At 44.1% G+C, this 20,334-nt stretch overlaps 1 protein-coding gene across 1 annotated transcript in view; it reads left to right on the top strand.

Annotated features, from left to right (window-relative positions):
* Positions 1-20,334, top strand: part of LOC145358478 (rho GTPase-activating protein 45-like) — a 189,696-nt gene that overhangs the window by 135,022 nt on the left and 34,340 nt on the right. The window contains exons 7-11 of the mRNA XM_080212568.1: positions 1,219-1,356; positions 3,803-3,867; positions 6,867-6,977; positions 12,283-12,363; positions 18,134-18,313. Coding sequence (XP_080068694.1) covers positions 1,219-1,356; positions 3,803-3,867; positions 6,867-6,977; positions 12,283-12,363; positions 18,134-18,313 — 575 coding nt within the window. The remainder of the gene's footprint in view (positions 1-1,218; positions 1,357-3,802; positions 3,868-6,866; positions 6,978-12,282; positions 12,364-18,133; positions 18,314-20,334) is intronic.

Genomic DNA, 20,334 nt, shown 5'->3' with positions numbered 1-20,334 from the left:
ACCATGGAACTACCATTGATTGCTGTAAAAACCCAGGAAGGAAATCTGCCATCCTTACCTGGTCTGGTCTATATGTGACTCCAGACCCACAGCAATGTGGTTGACTCTCAACTGCCCTCTGAAATAGCCTAGTAAAACTCTTAGTTCATGGGCAATTAGAGACGGCCAACAAATCATTGGCAAGGCCTGCATGTCCACATCACGTAAAATAATAAAATATCTCTACTATTGGTGACTCGGCCCCAGGTCCTAAGTTCTGGAATTTTCCCTCTGCCTCTCCCTCCTCCATTAAGCCGTTCCTTAAAGCCTCAGCGGTGAGCACCCAGCCACTGGTTTTCTGGAGTCTGGAAAACAGTTATCAAGAGGCCTTGAAGGTCATCAAAGCCTAATTAAAATGACCAAAAGCAAATTTTCCTCCAAATATTTGGGTGTTCTCCAATCCACATGGTGTCACAGTTCAACTCTAAAGGCTTGTTTCTCTGCACAACCCGCACCCCCCACCCCCACCTTCACTAAGAATCAATCATAGAATCCCTAGAATCATAGAGGTGCAGAAGGAGGCCATTTGGCCCATCGAGTCTGCACCGACCACAATGCCATCCAGGCCCTATTCCTGTAACCCCACATATTTACCCTGCTAATCCTCCTGACACTAGGGTCAGTTTAGCATGGCCAATCAACCTAACCAGCACATCTTTGGATTGTGGGAGAAAACCAGAGCACCTGGAAGAAACCCACACAGACACAAGAAGAACATGCAAACACCACACAGACTGTGACCTGAGGCCAGAATTGAACTCAGGTCCCTGACACTGTGAGGTAGCAGTGCTAACCACTGTGCCACCGTGCAGCCCCTTGATTCAATGTTAAATAAACTGTGGCAGGCGGCTAGGAACACATCTTCTTAACTCATCTAAATCTTTACAACAGGCCTGTCTACTTCAGACACAGGACAAGCCTCGTCTATCTGCAAATCCTGGCATAGAAAAATCCGAGGTGGAGACTTATTTCTACAAGTCTCCATCTCTTATCCTCCCTACTCCATCTAGAAGTTGAACAATTCCCAGACAATGTGAAAGGGAAAAGTGGCCCAATTATTTTAAGAGTCCAAATGTGCACACAATCTACAGGAAACCTGATAGCCATCGTCCTTTTACCTGAAGCACTTCACGTAAAATATGTCCTGTTTCCCACTTTCTCTCTTGTATCTGATTACAGGCTGTCTTTCTGCTGAAGAAGTGGACATTATTCTTCAGAAATCCGAGGGTGGTGTCGAAGCTGCTTTGCAATACGCCAAAACTGTTTCCAAGTACATGAAAGATCTGATCAACTACCTGGAGAAAAGAACAGCTTTGGGTGAGGCAGGGTTGAGTTTGTCACCTTTAGACAAGGAGACACAGATAGCACTGAAGTCACGTCATTCCATGGGTAGTACTTTCGGTTTGGCGACTCTGGTTTGCAAGATGCTATTGGTTACTGCCATCAAAATAGCTGTCAGTCACTTGTATCCTTAGTCAATACCTAAAGGCAATCAAACAATTGGATTTGGTAGAATTTGGAGATTAATTGCAAATTTTACATTAATGCAACCGATATATTGGATTATATAAAAGATGTAGAGGAGCTGTTTCCCCTTGGGGAAGAGTCTAGGACCAGAGGGCATTATCTCAGAGTAAAGGATCCAAAAGACCCTAAGATATATGAGCAGAATTAGGCCATTCAGCCCATCTAGTAGGCTCTGCCACTCAATCATGGCTGATAAGATTCTCATCACCATTCTCCTGCCTTCTCCCCGTAACCCTTGATCAGGAGCCTAGCTATCTCTGTTTTAAAGACACTCAATGACCTGGCCTCATGTGACAATGAGTTCTACAAATTCACCACCCTCTGGCTGAAGAAATTCCTCCTCATCTCTGTCTTGAATGGGCACTAAGGAAGGATGTGGTGGCCTTGGAGAGGGTCCAGACAAGCTGCACAGGAATGATTCTAGGAATTAGGGGTTTGTTAAATGAGAAACAGCTGATGAATCTGGGTCTATTCTTGATGGAGTTTAGAAAGATGAGGGGGGATGTAATTAAAACTTAGAGAATACTGAAAGGCCGAGATAGAGTGGACATGGACAGGATGTTTCCACTAGTGGGAGAGACTAGAACTCAAGTGAAGGGACGCTCCTTCAAAAGCGAGATGAGGAGGAATTTCTTCAGCCAGAGGGTGGTGAATCTGTGGATTTCATTACGCAGAGACCGGTCATTAAGTGTATTCAAGGCTGAGATGGACAGATTTTTAATCAGTGAAGGAATCAAGGGTTATTGGAATAAAGCATAAAAGTGGAAGTGAGGATTATCATTTCAAATCAGTCATAATCCCACTGAATGGAGGAGCGGACACAATGGGCTGAATGGCCTGCTTCTGCTCCTATGTCATACAGTTCTCACCATGAAGTACAATTCCTTCCAACAACAACGTTTATTTCTGTAGCACTTTTAAGATAGGAAAATGAACCAAAATGTTCAAGTCTAAAGAAGGAAGTATGAGGAGAGGGCGCAACTGAAAGCTTAAGAAAGGGGTGAGGACATAAGATGCATCTTAAAGGTGGAGAGGTCTGAGAGAGAATTCAGGATGTGTGATCTGGAAAACTTTGCGAGCAGTGCTGGAAGAAGTGGGGGAGCATTGCACAACAGGATAGTGTCAGAGCAACAGAGCATTCAAAGCAGGAATTGGAATACTGGTTACTGGATTGGGGATGGAGTTGATTCGATTTGATTTGATTTATTATTGTCATATGTATTAGCATACAGTGAAAAGTATTATTTCCTGCACGCTATATAGACAAAACATACCGTACATAGGGAAGGAAAGGAGAGCATGCACAATATAGTGTTACAGTCAAAGCTAAGGTGTAAGAAAGATCAACTTAATGCAAGGTAAGTCCATTCAAAAGTCTGATAGCAGCAGGGAAGAAGCTGTTCTTGAATTGGCTGGTATGTGAGTTCAGACTTTTGTATATTTTTCCTGAAGGAAGAAGGTAGAAGTGAGAATGTCCCGGGGTGCGTGGAGTCCTTAATTATGCTGGCTGCTTTGCCGTGGACAGAAGTGTAGACAGAATCAGTGGATGGGAGGCTGGTTTGTGTGATGGACTGGGCCACATTCATGAACTTGTGGGTCCAAACACAAAGATGAGAACTTAATACTTTAGCCACTGGTACAGTGACCATAAGACTTGGTACCTGGTAGATTACCAAGTAGGTTGGGGGGCCAAAGCTGTTCTTGAGCTGATGTTGATGGAGGAAGGGGGTGGGTAATAAGCAGTACATTGGAACCGATGAACCCAGAGATGACAAAGATTTGGACAGAGTGTTTCACCAAGTTGAAACCCAAGAGGGGGTTGTCTTTCTTTCATCTGGTGGACTGAATGAGATCTGACTGGTTGTTACAGACAAGAGTGGTCAGTGCAGACTCGATGGGCAGAATGGCCTCCTTCTGCACTGTAGGATTCAGTGATATAAATTTGTAGATCACCCAGCATTCCTGCTGTCTTTCTCATTCTTTCATCCAGTGTTTTCTGATCATTATTAATTGACAGTGAATGACCTGAATAAGAAACTGTCCATGTAAAGTGATTGAAGTTATTGGGTGGGATCTTCTAGCCGTGCTTGAAAATCCCGCCCAAGGTCAACGCACCTTTCCATGCTCTGCCCCTCGCCCGCTATGATGCCCATGGCAAGTGGAAGGGGAAAATTCGCCCTGTTATGTGTGATTAAGCACTTTCTGTTTATATCAAATATTTTATGATCTTCTGCAGAAATGGACTTTGCCAAAGGGCTGACAAAGCTGATCCATACGTGTAGACACACGATTACACAGGAGGTAAGGAATTAATATACACGCGAATGTCACTGAATTAGTAATTAGTTATTCCAAAACCCAGGCACGTCATCTGGGGATGTGGGTTCAACTCCCGCCACGGCAGCTGGTGGAATTTAAATTCAATAAATAACATCTGGAATTAAAAGCTAGGGATGGCAATCAAACTATCATCAATTGCTATAAAAACCCATCTGGTTCACTAATGTCCTTCAGAGAAGGAAATCTGCCATCCTTACCCAGTCTGTCCTACATGTGACTACAGATTCACAGCAATGTGGTTAACTCTCAACTGCCCTCTGAAATGGCCCCGCAAAACACTCAGTTAAAGGGCAATTAGCGATGGGCAAGAAATGTTGGCCTTGCCAGTGGCAGTCACATCCCATGAAAGAATAAATGTTTTAAAAACCACCTCCTTAAACATTCACTCTCTTCTTCGCAGCGAGTGCCAGCTACAAGACGCACCACAAGATCCCAAGGCATCTTCCACAATGCCTTTCAAACCAATGATCATTATCACTTAAAATTCCAAGGGAGTAATACTAACTGTAAGTTCCCCTCTTAAGTCACATCCCATCCTAACTTGGAAACATATCATGATTCCTATTTTGTCTCTGGGGAAAATTCCTGGAATTCCTTCCCAGTGGCACCGTGACATAAGTCTGCAGAGGTTCCAGAAGACAGCTCACCACCACCTTCTCAAGGGAAGTTAGGACAGAGAAATAAATGGCAGTGATACCCATACCCCATCATCAAATATTAAATAAGGCTGCATCTGCTGCCACCGCAGTATTGATGTTTACTGATTGCCTCAAAGTGCCAGGGCCCCAGGTTCAATTCCGGCCTTGGCTCACTGTCTGTGTGGAGTCTGCACGTTCTCCCCATGTCTGCGTGGGTTTCCTCCGGGTGCTCCGGTTTCCTCCCACACCCCAAAGATGTGCAGGTTAGGTGGATTGGCCAAACTAAATTGACTCTAGTACTGGGGGGATTAGCAGGGTAAATGTGTGGGTTTATGAGAATAGGGTCTGGGTGGGATTGTGGTTGGTGCAGACTTGATGAGGCGAAGAGCCTCCTGTACTGTAGGGATTCTGTGATCAGATGTCATTACAAGCGATGGAGTTCAGAACTCTTAAACACATGGAGAGAAAAGATGTGGATAGTTTTTATGGTGTATCCTAGGAAACCTGTGCAAAAATCTGTGGAGAAATGACAGTAATGCTGAAAAACAGCAAGTCTGCCCTGGCACTTATTTTAATGGAACAGAAGATGGAGCGCTCTCACGATCCCATCCACTGAGACTGTGTACCATCAGCAATGCCTTTAATATCAGGACTCTGTGTTTTCTTCCAGTGTGTTCTTTGACCAATTAAAAAATTAAAAAGGTCATTTTTTTCTGCGCACAGTTTGTTTTCTACACATGCACGGACAAGTGTGTGCGCTCAGATGGATATCACCGGTGATCTTGCATTAGCAGGAGCCACAGTGTAAAACAAATTGCATTTAAGGGGAAATATGTGGAGAAAGAAAGAGTCCTGGAGCAGGACTTGAAACAAGAAACTCGGGTTGATGCCAACTGAGCCATGGCCGGCACTTATAAGAACATAAGAACATAAGAAATAGGAGCAGGAGTAGGCCATCTGGCCCTTCGAGCCTGCCCCGCCATTCAATAAGATCATGGCTGATCTGTCGTGGCTCAGTTCCACTTTCCCGCCCTCTCCCCATAACCCTTAATCCCCTCTCTTATCAAAAACCCATCAACCCGCTTCTTAAAAATATTTAGCGAGGCAGCCTCCACCACTTCAACGGGCAGAGAATTCCAGAGATTCACCACCCTTTGAGTGAAGAAGTTCCTCCTCAACTCCGTTCTGAACTGCCCCCCCTTTATCTTGAGGCTGTGCCCCCTAGTCCTACTGTCTTTTTTGAGCGGGAAGAGTCTTTCCACCTCTATCCTATCCATCCCATTCATCATCTTATACGTCTCAATGAGATCTCCCCTCATTCTTCTAAACTCTAACGAGTACAAGCCTAGTTTATTCAGCCTCTCCTCATAGCTCAACCCCCTCAACTCCGGTATCAGCCTAGTAAACCTCCTCTGCACTCCCTCCAAGGCCAAAATATCCTTGCGCAGGTGCGGCGCCCAAAACTGCACACAGTACTCCAGCTGCAGCCTCACCAATGCCCTATACAGCTGCAGCAAGACCTCCCTACTTTTATATTCAATCCCCCTCGCTATGAAGGCCAGCATCCCATTCGCCTTCCTGACCACCTGCTGCACCTGCAGGCTGGGTTTTTATTCAAGAATAATCTTCCGTGTCAGATGCCCTAATTCTATCCTCACACCCATTTTAGCTGCACCAAATTAAAGGAAGTGAATGGAGTTACAGAATATCCAAGCATAATACCCCAATTTAAACACCAAGGTGGTGTCACTTCCCACACTTAGTGATGCACAAGGCAGACTTTCATCCATTCCAATTGTTGCACGAATCACTACCTGAAGCCAGAGGCTTGGAGAGGTGCCACTCTGCATCAAGCATTGCTGACCAGGAGTCTCTCCTGCTCTTACTGCCTGCTATTGGCGTGTTGGAAGGGTATTGCAGGTTGATATTCAGCTGTGTGGCCGCGTTATGCTCGCACCTTTCTTGGCCATCAAGTTCTGGGATGGACTCGAACTTCCGGCTCAGAAGCAGGGACGCTACCCACTGCGCCACAAGACTTCCTATAAGCATCAACGGGCAGCAACTCAATCCAATCACAATGTTGATTATAGGAGCTTTTGTCAGGTGGTACAGCGGGCACACTGTTTTGTACTGTACATTACAGCATAATGCTTCACTCAGTGATGCCCCTCCGAATGTACCCGAAAGGTGCCCGAGTATGGCGACTAGAGGAGTTTCACAGTAACTTCACTGCAGTGTTAATGTAAGCCTACTTGTTACACTAATAAACTTCAAACTTTAAAACTTTATTTGAACATCTGTACCTTTTTCGTGTCTCTTTAGCATCATGTGCCCTTCCTATCAATCTACTCACTGGCATTGGAACAGGACCTGGAATTTGGACAAAGCATGATACAAGGAGTTAGCATCCTCCAGAACCAAACCTTCCTCCAGGTAACAAGACACAGTTAGGACAGTAATCGATCCATTATTGCAGCACTGTCGTATGACTGGTGTTCTTTGAGAATATTAAAGCCTACTTACATTATTTAAATTGCACCTATTCCATAATAAGTACTTATCGTGTTGTTACAAATATGTAAAATTAACATTTATTTTATACTTGTCAATGTCCGAGAGCATTGCACGGACACAGTGCACCAAACAGATCGAGCTGGGTCAGAGGGCACAGAGCAACCGGAGAGAACCGGGGTGGGGGAAGTCAATACTGAGGAGAATGGTAGCCAATCAGGACATTAACTTGCAGAGGGAGCAAATAATTGGCGAGTGAAATTTAACGCTGAAAAATGTGAGGTAGTTACATTTTGGCAGGACCAATATTATGGTGGCACAGGCTTCAAAAACAGACAGGGAGATGGACAGGGATTTTAGCCTGGAGGTGTTTGTTCAATCCAGCAGGGGAGGAAAGGTGGGTGTTGTGGTTGTTTTGAGATTGGAAGACCCAGAAGAACGGGTTTTCCGAATTTAAAAATTGCAGCTTTGGTTTTCTTTCCCCTCCTATGGAGTTGCTGCCCACGGACTGCCTGACTGACAGGCTGGAGTCCTGTTGGGTGGGAAGCCTGCTTCACTAGGCCAAAGCCTTTGAGAGCAGCTAGTGTACTGGGAGAGAGCCCCAGCGATTGTTTGGGGCTCCAGTGGTGTTGGAGTAAATTGTGGGAAGAGTGGGTGGGGGATTTGTTGGATAATTTGAGTTGGGATGAAACCTTATGAATTCAACCCTCCTTATAACTGCCGGGTTACTGGGTCTGCGAAATCCAGCCAAAACGAGTCAAGTTTTTTTTTCAATCGTTCATGGGATGTTACTAGCTCATTTACTGATGTGGAGATGCTGGCGTTGGACTGGGGTAAACACAGTAAGAAGTCTCACTACACCAGGTTAAAGTCCAACAGGTTTATTTGGTAACAAAAGCCAGCATTTATTGCCCATCGGTGAGGATATTTAAAAGTCAACTGCATTTGGATCATGTGTAGGCCAGGATAGCAGATTTCCTTCCCTAAAGACTAAAAGGATTTTTTTTACAATGATTAACAATGCTTGCATGATCATTTAATGAACTGTTAATTCTAGATTTTTATTGAATTCAAATTTCACCATATACCATGGTGGAATTTGAATGTGGGTCCTCAGATCATTACCCTGGGCCTCTAGATTACTAATCCAGCGCCAATACCACAATGCCACTGCTTTCCCTTGAGAGTAGAAAGACTATTAAAATCAAGGCAACAATCTGCTCAGTCTGGAATATTCCACTTCAAAAGATTGCCTTTTCCATGTTCAAAGTGTAAATGTAATGCTGGCTGTTAACCTGAGCCCAGGGAAACCAGTGCAGAGTGAAAAAACACCATCAAGTTCAAGTAGGTACAAGAACAATATAAAGGCAGCATTTGTATGTCCTTGGCTCAGGGTGAATAGTTAATGATGGGAGGCAACATTTATAAACAAAACTTGATTATTTTGCATTATGTCTACAAGTCTGAACTCTTTTGAGTCCCAGAGAGCATTGTAAACCAAATGAGCAATTAAACCCTTTAATTACTTCAACTATCGACAACTCGCTGACAGTCACTCTTCACTGCGTATAGTGTTCCACTGTTTACAGATGTGCACTGGCTTTTGTTACAGATAAAAGTAGTCATAGAATAAAAATGAGTATAATTCAACATTAAATTGTGTGTCAATCTCTTTAGGACACAATATAAATCCCTCAGTATGTAAGATATGTCACCAGCACTGTGCCCTGGTAATGCACTCTGATCATTTAACTAAAGCTAATAATAATGTCACCTGTCTGTCCTTAGTTATACAGGTTTGGGTATGTACGTTATTACTGTATCAATAGTGCGAGTAACTCTTAACAACATTGATTGCATTCACATTCATTTATTTCTATCCTATCCTCTAACTTTAATACATTCAAAGAAGAAACTGCAATTTTTGAAATATGAAAATATTGATGCAGCAGGGCTGGCAGTATCTGTAAAAAGGGAATATAGATTAGTCTTTTATACGTATGTCTTTGGTGGCAAATATAGAACCTGTGAGGCTTGAATTTGCTGCAAAGTGATTGGACTGGAGATTGATGAGTGGAGCCAAGTCGACCCCTTGTGACAGACAGAGTCCGATAACTGAGCCAGGCAGGTGTGCTCCCCTCCAGGGCACCGCTGCTGATTGATCTGTCTGTTTGGGCCCCGTAGGGATGAATCTGTCACTCAGCCTCAAATTCCTCCCAATGCTGATTCCAGATAAGCTTGCAACCCAAACTGGTCCCGGCTGAATCAGCAGAACGGGACACTTTAGGAGCTGAACCTCCAGTTTCCACTCCAGAAGCTCCCTAATCCTTGTCTCCACTTGTCAACTTGTGCCTAAATGTGGACAAGTGAGATGTTCCCTATGGACAGAGCGCAGACAAAGAGAGACACATGCTTGATTTGAAGGCTCTGCTTTGAAAACATGTTCAACAATAAAACTGAGTGGCCAGAACTACTCAACAGATCTCCATTGTCAGTGCTTCTCAAGAGCCTACTTTAGTCTATTGATCTGTTAATGTGCAAAAAGATCAAATATATATAGGTAATATATATTTGGGTGGCACAGTAATACAGTAGTTAGCCCTGCTGCTTCACAGCTCCAGGGACCTGGGTTCAATTCCCAGCATATGTCATTGTCTGTGTGAAGTTTGCACATTCTCTCTGTGTCTGTGTGGGTTTTCTCCCACAGTCCAAAGATGTGCAGGTTAGGTTGATTGGCCATGCTAAAATTGCCCTTAGTGTCCTGAGATGCATAGGTTGGAGGGATTATTGGGTAAATACGTAGGGCCTGGGTGGGATTGTGGTTGGTACAGACTCGATGGGCCAATTGGCCTCTCTGTACTGTAAGGTTTCTATAATTTCTATAGTAGCTTATTATATAAGTTGTGCACAGTGTCACAGCAGTTAGCACTACTGCCTCACAGTGCCAGGGACCCGGGTTTGATTCTAGCCTTGGGTGACTGTTTCTGCAGGGTTTGCACATTCTCCCTGTGTCTGCAGTTTCCTCCCACACTCCAAAGATGTATAGGTTAGGTTGTTTGGTCATGTGAAATTGTCTCTTAGCATCAGGGGGTTTACCAGGGTAAATAAGTGAAGTTATGGGGATGAGGCCTGGATAGGATTATTGTCAGTGCAGGTTCCATGGGCCAAATGGCCTCCTTCTGCAGTGTAGGGATTCTATGGTTCTATGATTATTATTGATATTTATTACTTGGAAGATGCAAGACTAGGTAAGCAAAGGAATGAAGGAATCTCAGAGTACAAATAGGCCAGTCACTTAAAAGTTAGAAAGGTCATTATTCAAAAGCAAAACAAACACTAGGTTTTTGTTGCCAACGGGATAGAATTGAACAGTGGGGAAGCTATACGCAATCTGTACCAATCCTTGGTTACACCACACATAGAGCACTGTGTGCACTTCAAGCTGCCATATTATAAAAAGGATGTGGAGGCACGGGAGAGGGTGCAGAAAAGGTTTGCAAGATTGACACCAAAAGGCATGGGTATACATATCAGGAAATGATTGACAGGCTGAGACTCTTCTTTGCGTGATCTAGTGGAGGTCTTTAACATTCTGAAAGTTGTTAATAGAATGGATACAGAGAGAATGTCTCCTTTTCTTGGAAAGTGCATAAATTGATGCCATCAATATAAGATTGTCACTGCTATGATTCAGGTCAGAAACTCAAGTGTTTAATGAAGCCTGCCTGGATTATAAGTTTTGCAGTTTGAATTTGGCTAGGATAAGCATGACATGTTTCACTTCAGGTATAATTCAAGCGACCCACTAGGGAGCTTTTATCAAACAAACTTTACATAAGAATATAGTTAACCTGTATAGTAAGAAAATTAGCAAGAACTTTTATCAATCACAAACAAGAAACAAACAATCATGATAGTGTATAACCCTTAACAATGTTCCAATCAAACCAATCCCATAAACAGAAGCCCCTTTTCACAGATTTATCATAGCACAGTTTAATGTTCACGTGATACTAGAAATTGAGTCATTTGGTTGAAGCCGGCTGTTCTCTGGATTCACTCTGAACCATTTGAAGATAAGGCAGTTTCCCAAAGCACCAGAGAGACTCTGGTCCAGCCCTCAACAACAGCAGATTTTCACCCTTTAGGAAACAAGATCTTGTTTTCAGTTAACCAACAGAATTTTCAAATCAAAAGGGAGAGAGGGAAAACGTTCTTTTTAGCTTGCTGTCCCTTCTAAAACTAAAACTCAAACCTGCACTCCCCAAACTGAAAATGAAAAAGAAACTGTCCAAAAATATAAGATCATCCTCTTAACAATGCAGGATCGTAAAACTAATCCCAGAATAAACACACAGAACCCCATTTAAACCACTTAAGTAGCAATAAAAGGACATTTCCATTCAAGGCAGCAACAATGACAGCAGTGAAACTGTGAGGTGCAGAAATTATGTTTTTAAAAAAACCTTTCTTAAAAGTACACCAAAGACCAAGCGGAGAGCTGAGAAGGTTAACGGATTTGAGGAATTGGAGGCCTTTCCTTTCCCAGGCTTCTGCAAACCCTCATCTACAGTTGTGTTGTCTCCCCACTCCCACCGGGCCAGTTCCATGACTGACAGGACAATTCCCAACCCACGGATTCCTGATGCACTGACCCAGACTACAGCCATGATCTTATTGAATGGCGGGGCAGGCTCGAAGGGCTAGATGGCCTACTCCTGCTCCTATTTCTTATGTTCTTATGTTCTTACTTCCCGCCAACCAGTAAATATCAGGACATATAGTCTGATGATATTATTGCTAGGCTATAAATCCAGAAACTCAGCCAATGGGCTGGGGACTCAGGATCAAATCCTGCCAATTTTAAAAAATCTGGAATTAAGAACTTGCTGATAACCATGAAACCATTGTCGATTGTTGGAAAAGCCCATCTGGTTCACTAATGGTTCGGTGGGTTGGCCGTGCTAAATTCTCCCTCACTGTACCTGGAGAGGGGTGTAGCAACTGAGGGATTTTCACAGTAACTTCATTGCAGTGTTAATGTAAGCCTACTTGTGACAAATAAACTTTACTTTTAATGTGCTTTAGGGAAGGAAATCTGCCGTCCTTACCTGGTCTGGCCTACGTGTGACTACATGTGTATCTTCCCGATAACTGTATCCTGACAGCGTTATATTCCGCAGTGAGTCCCAGAGCTGACTTTGTGCATCTATTTCCTTTAACATAGCCGTTAGCTGGAAGAAGACTGGACCATGAAAAGCGCAGAAAAGAAATTAAAGAACAATGGCACCGAGCACAAAGAAAGCTGGTATGACAAATTACCGTATACCTGATTACTTGTGTTTCAGTATTTCCTTAGCATTGAAATATAATTGTATGTTTTAAGCAGAAGGGTCTATTTCTTCAGTCACTCAAGCCCTTTTACAGTTTGCCATTTTCCTTCCATTTTTCCCAGATATTATACTTTAGAGATTGGATTAAATCCAGTGATAATGGAGTTCACCTTGTCCATTCCTGGTTTCCTGAATTGAAAGTCATGTATAAGTTTCCGCTGCCTTCAGCATACTCACAGAATCCCTACAGTGCAGAAGGAGGCCATTCAGCCCAGGCCCTATCCCCTACCCACGAGGATTAAATCCTGAATATGTTTTAGAATGCTGTAAATCAGCAAAATATTAATTGATCCATATTCCCCCCTGCGAAGAGAGAAAATGCTGGAAAATCTCAGCAGGTCTGGCAGCATCTGTAATGTGGAGATGCCGGCGTTAGACTGAGGTGGGCACAGTAAGGAGTCTCACAGCTCCAGGTTAAACTCCAACAGGTTTATTTGGAATCACGAGCTTTCAAAGGAATGCTGCTCTTTTATCAGGTGAGTGGAGCTTTGGCTTGGCAAAGCTTTGACAAAGTGTCATCCAGACTCGAAACGTCAGCTCTTTTCTCTCCTTATAGATGCTGCCAGACCTGCTGAGATTTTCCAGCATTTTCCCTTCTGGCTTCAGGTTCCAGCATCTGCAGTAATTTGTTTTTATCCCCTCTGTGAAGATATGGATACCACTTGGTCAGAGAAATAGAAAGCGGGCACTGCGTTGCTATTTATTTGATTCTCCCCATTCTTGAGTCTTACTGTATATTTTCGGCACGGTGGTACAGTGGTTAGCACTGCTGCTTAAGAGTGCAGGGGACCTGGGTTCAATTCTGGCCTCAGTTCATTCTCTATATGGAGTTTGCATGTTCACCCCATGTCTGCGTGAATTTCTTCCGGGCGCTCTGTTTTCCTCCCACACTCAAAAGATGTGAGGGTTAGGTGGATTGTCCACACTAAATTGCCCCTAGTGTCAGGGGGGACGGACAGTGTAAATGTGGGGGTTTACAGTTATAGGGCCCAGGTGGGTGTCGGTGCAGTCTCGAAGAGCTGAATGGCCTGCTTTTGCACTGTAGAGATTCTATGTTGATTATCTCCCTTCCCTCTTCTCTCTGGCTCTTTGCCACAATGAAGCCATGACGAGCCAATGATGCATCAGTAACCTATCACATTATTCAGTGCGTGACTCGTGGTAATGAGTGTCGGCAGGCTGTATCAATAAAAGAAATTCTATCAGGGTTCTGATTAACAGAGAGAAATGGGAAGCCTGAATCATTCTTTATCATCAGGAACTCAGGGGTACTGAGGCCAACCGTAGTGGCCTGTCTCCAGTGGGGCCAATCTGGATCTTTCTTGGCCTGTTTTGTTGAATTATTCACTGGATGTCCTTGATGAGCCAGCAGGGAAACCCCATTTATGGCTAATTCTTCTCGAAGGGATATAGCTCAGATGCCAATTTTAGCAAAGGTTTCAGCTGTCACACTAGAAGGTAATTTGAGTTTGGAATACAGGAACCAGCCTGGGCCATTCAGCCCCTCTAGCTTGTTCTGGGGTTTGGTTCGATCATGACTACTCTATACCTCAACTTCATGTACCTACCTTTGCTCCATATTCCTCAACACCTGTTAGTGACAAAAATCAACCAATGTCAGTCTTGAAAAGTTCTGATTGTACCAGCCTCCACAACCTCCTGGCGGAGAGGATTTCTGTGAAATAACGCTTCTTGTATGATTTCCCTCTGAGAGACTTACTGAAATATTAAGAATTACAGCCATTCCTTTTCAAAATTTCCATCGGAAACACTTTAACATATCTGAAGTTTAAATTTATTTATTGGTGTCACAAGTAGGCTTACATTAACACTGCAATGAAGTCACTGTGAAAATCCCCCAATCACCACACTCCGGCACCTATTTGGGTACATTGAGAGAATTTAAAATGGCCAATGTATCTAACCAGCACGTATTTTGGACTATGGGAAGAAACTGGAGCACCTGGAGGAAACCCGTGCAGGCATGAAGAGAATGTACAGATTCCGCACAGACAGTGATGCAAGCTGGGAATTGAACCTGGTTGCCTAGCGCTGTGAGGCAGCAGTGTTAATCACTGCGCCACCATGCCGTCAGTATCTACCCTTTGCTTTAACATTCCAAACAGCTCATTCAGGTTATCCCCTTTATTGATGGAAATAGGACACAAGGTTATTCTCATAATTGAACGCACTAGGCCAGTGAGTGGGCTGCAGTGAGAGGCCCTCTTCATGTCACTGGGCTGCAGGTTCACTAACTATGACCCCATGAATATGGTTAAACGTGTTTAGTACCCGTTGAATATTTCACAATGAGGTATGTAAATACTTAGTCATTTATGTATGAGGTGAGCTATCATAAACTTCAAATGGCAAAAGCAAAATGAATATTTACACTTTGGACGCAGAGGGAGCACACGGCTCTTACAGTCAATGTTGTGAGCACGTATCTCATTTCACTTGCTCTTGCTTCATGTGCAAATCACTTCAGCCATACTGGCAGGAAAAAAAAATGACATGGATGGGAATCAGCGGACTGTGGCGACCCTGTGTGTGGGCAAGAAAATGTCTTGTGGACTGCATTCACAACCCACTTGTGGCCCCCAGGCCGCAGGTTGCCCATTATTGTTCTAGGCCCCAGAAGCATAAGGCCTATTAAGAGAGGTGGGCGTATCAGCCCCTCTGCAGACAAGGTTGCCCCAACATCAATCTAAATACCACCAGTAGAGGGAGAGATCACAGTCCCTGCCACTTCAGATTCCTTTCTTCTGCCCTTCCTTGCCTGTTAATTGTAACATTCAGGAAATAACCAATGGGGATGTTTCTAATATTAAAAAGCTCATGAGAGGAAACATGTCACATGGACTTATGTTTTAATGAAGTTAATTTTTAAGAAAAAGAAACAAAAGTGACATGAGATGAAGCTTTTATTGTTTAATATTGACCCAGCACAACTGCAGAGGGAACAGCGTGGGGCTTTGAAGCTGTACTAACACTGGGTATCAGATAAGACAACTGCAGGAAATGGGTTCTTCGTGAAGCTGTGCTGTAGGCAGAGGAAGTGTGCAGGAATTTTTTTTTTAATACTGGCAGATGAGCCTGCACTTGTGGTGACCTAAGCTGAAAGTGTCACAGGAGCCACCATTTTACAGTCAGGATTTCTACCAAACTCCGAGCCTGCGTTCAGGAAATTTGAAACAATCGGTAAACCTTGCTTTTATAGATTGGGCAAGGTTTGGGCAACCTGTGTCTCTGTGGGTTTCCTCCGGGTTCTCCCACAGTCCAAAGATGTGTGGGTTAGGTGCTAAATTGCCCCTTAGTGTCCCAGGTTAGGTGGATTAGTGGGTTAAATATTTGGGATTATGGGAAAGGACCTGGGTGGTCAGTGCAGACTTGGTGGGCTGAATGGCCTCCTTCTGCACTGTAGGGATTCTATGGTTTGCCAAGTGGACCCAATGTATGTGACAAAGAACAAAGAAAATTACAGCATAGGAATGGGCTCTTCGGCCCTCCAAGTCTGCACCAACCATGCTGCCTGACTAAACTAAACTAAACCCCCCTACCCTTCTGGATATCGTATCTCCTTCCACTCCCTCCCCCAGCAGCAATTTCCAGGCACCCATCACCTCCTGTGTAAAATACTTGCCTCATACATCTAAACATGTGCCCGAAACAATTCTTCATGTACACTCACACAGTTTTATGTTGCTCTCCCTCTACCATGGCTGCGTCTCTTGATGCAAAATGGTTTCACCGGCAATTTCTGCCTCCACACCCGGCCATTAGCTGACCCGAATGGTCATCACAACTCAAGAGTGTTGATGAGGAATGGCTGCAGGCTGTTTGACTGCGGGGTGCCTCTTAAGTCGAGAAGCCCATTGTGCGTTAGCCTGCAGAGAGATCACTGTGCAGTGTGCAGGAATGGAAAACCTGGATAGTTTTCCATTTCTGAGCCCTGAAAGGGTGCGAGCAATTAAGAGGCGCCATTCCCACTTCCCAAGCTGAGATCAGCACAGTACAGGAATTTCACCATTGGTGTTTGAGTCAAATAATTGAGAACTACCCTGTCAGTTAATGTGGGAGCCAAGACATGGGGCAGGAGTGGGGGGCAGATCAATGTGTGATATTGAGCTAGAGTGCAAGGGTCATGGTTGGCATGGAGAGGGGAGTTTAACTAAGAAAATGGTGTAAAATTTCAAAAATAATATTGAATGAATTTGCAAGGCTGTGTTGGGCTGCTGGATCCCATGGGAAGCAATCTTTCCAGTCCGCTGGATTGAGCTGGGAAGATAGCGCGCCAGGCTTTCATGCTGGGCACAAACCAGTTTCGCGTCGAAAGCCTCTTCCCAACCCTGTTTTGCAGCGCGATCCGCTTCGCACCCAAAAAGGAGAGACCAACACAGAGAGCGATAAGTGGAGGGGGGGTGGAACCGGTATAGGGAGCGATTGGGGGTGGGCGGTGATTAGGTGATATCCGTGGAGTGGGTCTATGGGAGAGGGTGACAGGAGATATCTCAGTGCACTGTGAGATTGGGGTGCCTGCGCAATGGCGCCCCCAACACTCTGCAGCCGGATTCACTGGTGACATAAAGCCTCCCACCCCACCATCGGCAATCCTATCAAGGCTCTTTTTTTTTGTATTGAGTGCTGTAAGATTGCAACTCGCAGCTCACAGGAAAAAAGGCACCATTCTCTTCTGTTTTCTCACTTGTTCGGCACTATTTTCCTAAGATCACGACCCCCCTGAATTTAAAATATAAGTGAGAGAAACATGCAAGTTACAGTTTCAATATCGTATTGTGATTGCTGCCCATTTCAGAGGAAGTGTAAGAAATTCCACAGTGTCAATGTGCAATTGCCTGATAACCTCTTGGAGTTACGTTCTGACCTGGACAGGATTTATTTCCATTTGTTTTGCCTTATTTTTGCACATTTGCGTAAGAGTTTATGCGAAGGTCAGCCTCCTTTGAAAGAAACATTAGCTTGCATTAAAAGCTATTATTTAGCCAGAAAATGTTGGATGTCTGTTTTTGCTGCTGCTGGATGAATTAAAAAAAGCAAAATTATGCATCCGAAAGATCCACAGTGCAGTCAATCTAATGGGTTTTGATCAGTCAAGGTCTTTGGGTCAACATGAGACCTCATTTATCTCCTCATTTGGTCTATCTCACTGGGCAAATAGAAATATACTCGGCACGGTGTCGCAGTGGTTAGCACTGCTGCCTCACAATGCCAAGGACCCAGGTTCGATTCTGTCTTGAATCACTGTCTGTGTGGAGTTTGCACATTCTCCCTGTGTCTGCATGGGTTTCCCCTGGCTGCTTCTGTTTCCTCCCACAGTTCAAAGATGTACGGCTTAGGTGAATTGGCCATGCTAAAGTGCCCCTTAGTGTCAGGGAGACTAGCTGGGATAAATGCATAGGGCTCGCGGGATAGGGCCTGGGTGGGATTGTGGTCAATGCAACTCGATGGGCCGATTGGCCTCCTTCTGCACTGTAGGATTCTATACTCATGCAAGATGATCTCTGAATATAATTAAAGTGAAATTTTGCTGTTCGATGGTAACAACAAATGTCTGGGCACTTTTGTAAGATAACAAGGGTTTTGTCTAACCTGTTTTGACCTGGACCAACAGTCTCGGGCCCCTGTTCTAATGAACCAATCTGACTTTCTGTTATCATCTTGCAGCAAGAAGCTGAGGCGAACCTTAAGAAGGCGAAGCAGGCGTACATGCAGCGTTCTGAGGAACATGAGAAGGCCAAGTACCTGACGGTGAAAGCAGAAGAAGACCAGCAGAGTACCAGCAGCAGCAATGCCAGCAAAACCCTGGACAAGAAGAGGAGAACGGAGGAGGACGCGCGCAATAAGGTGAGGCGAGCACTCGGCAAAGTACTGGCTCCAAAAGCATTTTGGCACACTTACCCCGTTGGATGGCACGATGACACAGTGGTTAGCACTGCTGTCTCAACTGTACCAGGGACCCGGGTTCGATTCCTGGCTTGGGTCACTGTCTGTGCAGAGTTTGCATGTTTTCCCCATGTCTGCATGGGTTTCCTCCCGGTGCTCCGGTTTCCTCCCACAGTCTGAAAGATGTGCTGGTTCGATGCATTGGCCATGCTAAATTCTCCCTCAGTATACCTGAACAAATGCCAGACTGTGGTGACTAGGGGATTTTCACAGAAACTGCAGTGCTGACGTAAGCCTATTTGTGACAAATAAATAAACTTAAAAGATATGTGGGTTAGGGGGATTAGCCGGCTAAACATGTGGGGTCACGAGGATAGAGCCGGGGGTTGGGCCTGGATAAGATGTCCTGTTGGGGAGTTGGTGCAGTTTCGATGGGCCGAATGGTCTCCTTCTGCACTGTCAAGATTCTATGAAACCGGAGCACCCAGAGGAAACCCATGCAGACAAAGGAAGGATGTGCAAATTCCACACAGTCATCCAAGGCCAGAACCAAACCTGTGTCTCTAGCGCTGTGAGGCAGCAGTGCTAACCACTGTGCCACAAAGTGCTGTTTTTTTTGTAACATGTAGGTTACAATATAGCTTCCTGCACTTCCTAATGTAGGTAATAATATTTGGGAAGATCAAAGTCAGTCAAATTGTCATTGTAGGAGTGACATATCGTACCCTTTGATTTGATTTAATTTATTATTGTCATATGTATTGTGATATAGTGAAAAGTACTGTTTCTTGTATGCTACACAGACAAAACATACCATTCATGGAGCACTTAGGGAGAAGGAAAGGAGAGGATGCAGAATATAGTGTTACAGTTGTAAGTAGGGTGTAGAGAATGATCAACTTAATGCAAGGTAGGTCCGTTCAAAAGACAGCGTGACGAAGGCTGTGTGATAGTCCGCTTACTCATTTCAACAGTTGTGATGTAAAAGTCAAATCATAGACAAATCAAAGGTATAATTTCTCCAATTACCTAATGTGCAGGTGCAGGTGCACAGGGTATGTGGATAGGCAGGTCCCTAGCTTTCTAGGTGGATGAGATTTCTCTGATTGTCACTGTGTGGTGAGATTACTGTAATGGAAGGAGGCTGAGAATAAGCATGTATTTTTTGAGAGAAGGACAAAATGGGTTTTAATCTGTATCAGAAGATATTCATAACAAAATATTGGATTTAATTGCATGGGTTTTTAATGAAAGTAGAAGTGGCCAATACTGTTTCTAGAGGGAAGAGGAAAATCTATCTCTGTGGGCACTAATTTTTATTTATCATTTTAAAAGATTTTGCTTGTCAAGTTACAGAATAATCCTTAAGTAGCTAGAATCTGACAGAGACCAGAGGCTGTGATGATGGCATTTCAAATGTACAGATAAATATCCTGAGATTATTATGACCACAAACAAGATTAAACACCTTATCTCTGTGAACAGTAAACAGACAAGTGTAAACAAGTCAATGTGATTTACACCATGCATGCACTTGGCTTGAAGCCAGGATGATTAGGTGTTATTGGGAGTTGGCTGTTTTGTTCTGTTGATGAGGATGACAAACACAGGCACATAGAAAAACTACAGCACAGTACAAGCCCTTCGGCCCACAAAGTTGTGCCGAACATGTCCCTGCCTTAGAGATTACTAGGCTTACCTATAACCCTCTATCTTACTAAGTTCCATGTACTTATCTAAAAGTATCTTAAAAGACCCTGTTGAATCTGCCTCCACCACCATTGCTGGCAGCCCATTCCACGCATTCACCACTCTGGGTGAAAAACTTTACCCCTGACATCTCCTCTATATCTACGCCCCAGCACCTTAAACCTGTGTCCTTCTGTGGCAGCCATTTCAGTCCCTGGGAAAAAGCCTCTGACTGTCCACTCGATCAATACCTCTCACTTTGTGGAATATTACACTGTCTCTGGCACAAAGGC

This window comes from Carcharhinus amblyrhynchos, chromosome 26 (genome assembly GCF_965287045.1).
Source record: "Carcharhinus amblyrhynchos chromosome 26, sCarAmb.v2.hapA, whole genome shotgun sequence".
In the NCBI taxonomy this organism is placed as follows: domain Eukaryota; kingdom Metazoa; phylum Chordata; class Chondrichthyes; order Carcharhiniformes; family Carcharhinidae; genus Carcharhinus; species Carcharhinus amblyrhynchos.
The sequence above is the reverse complement of the archived record's forward strand: the minus strand, read 5'-3'. Positions and strand labels throughout refer to the sequence as shown.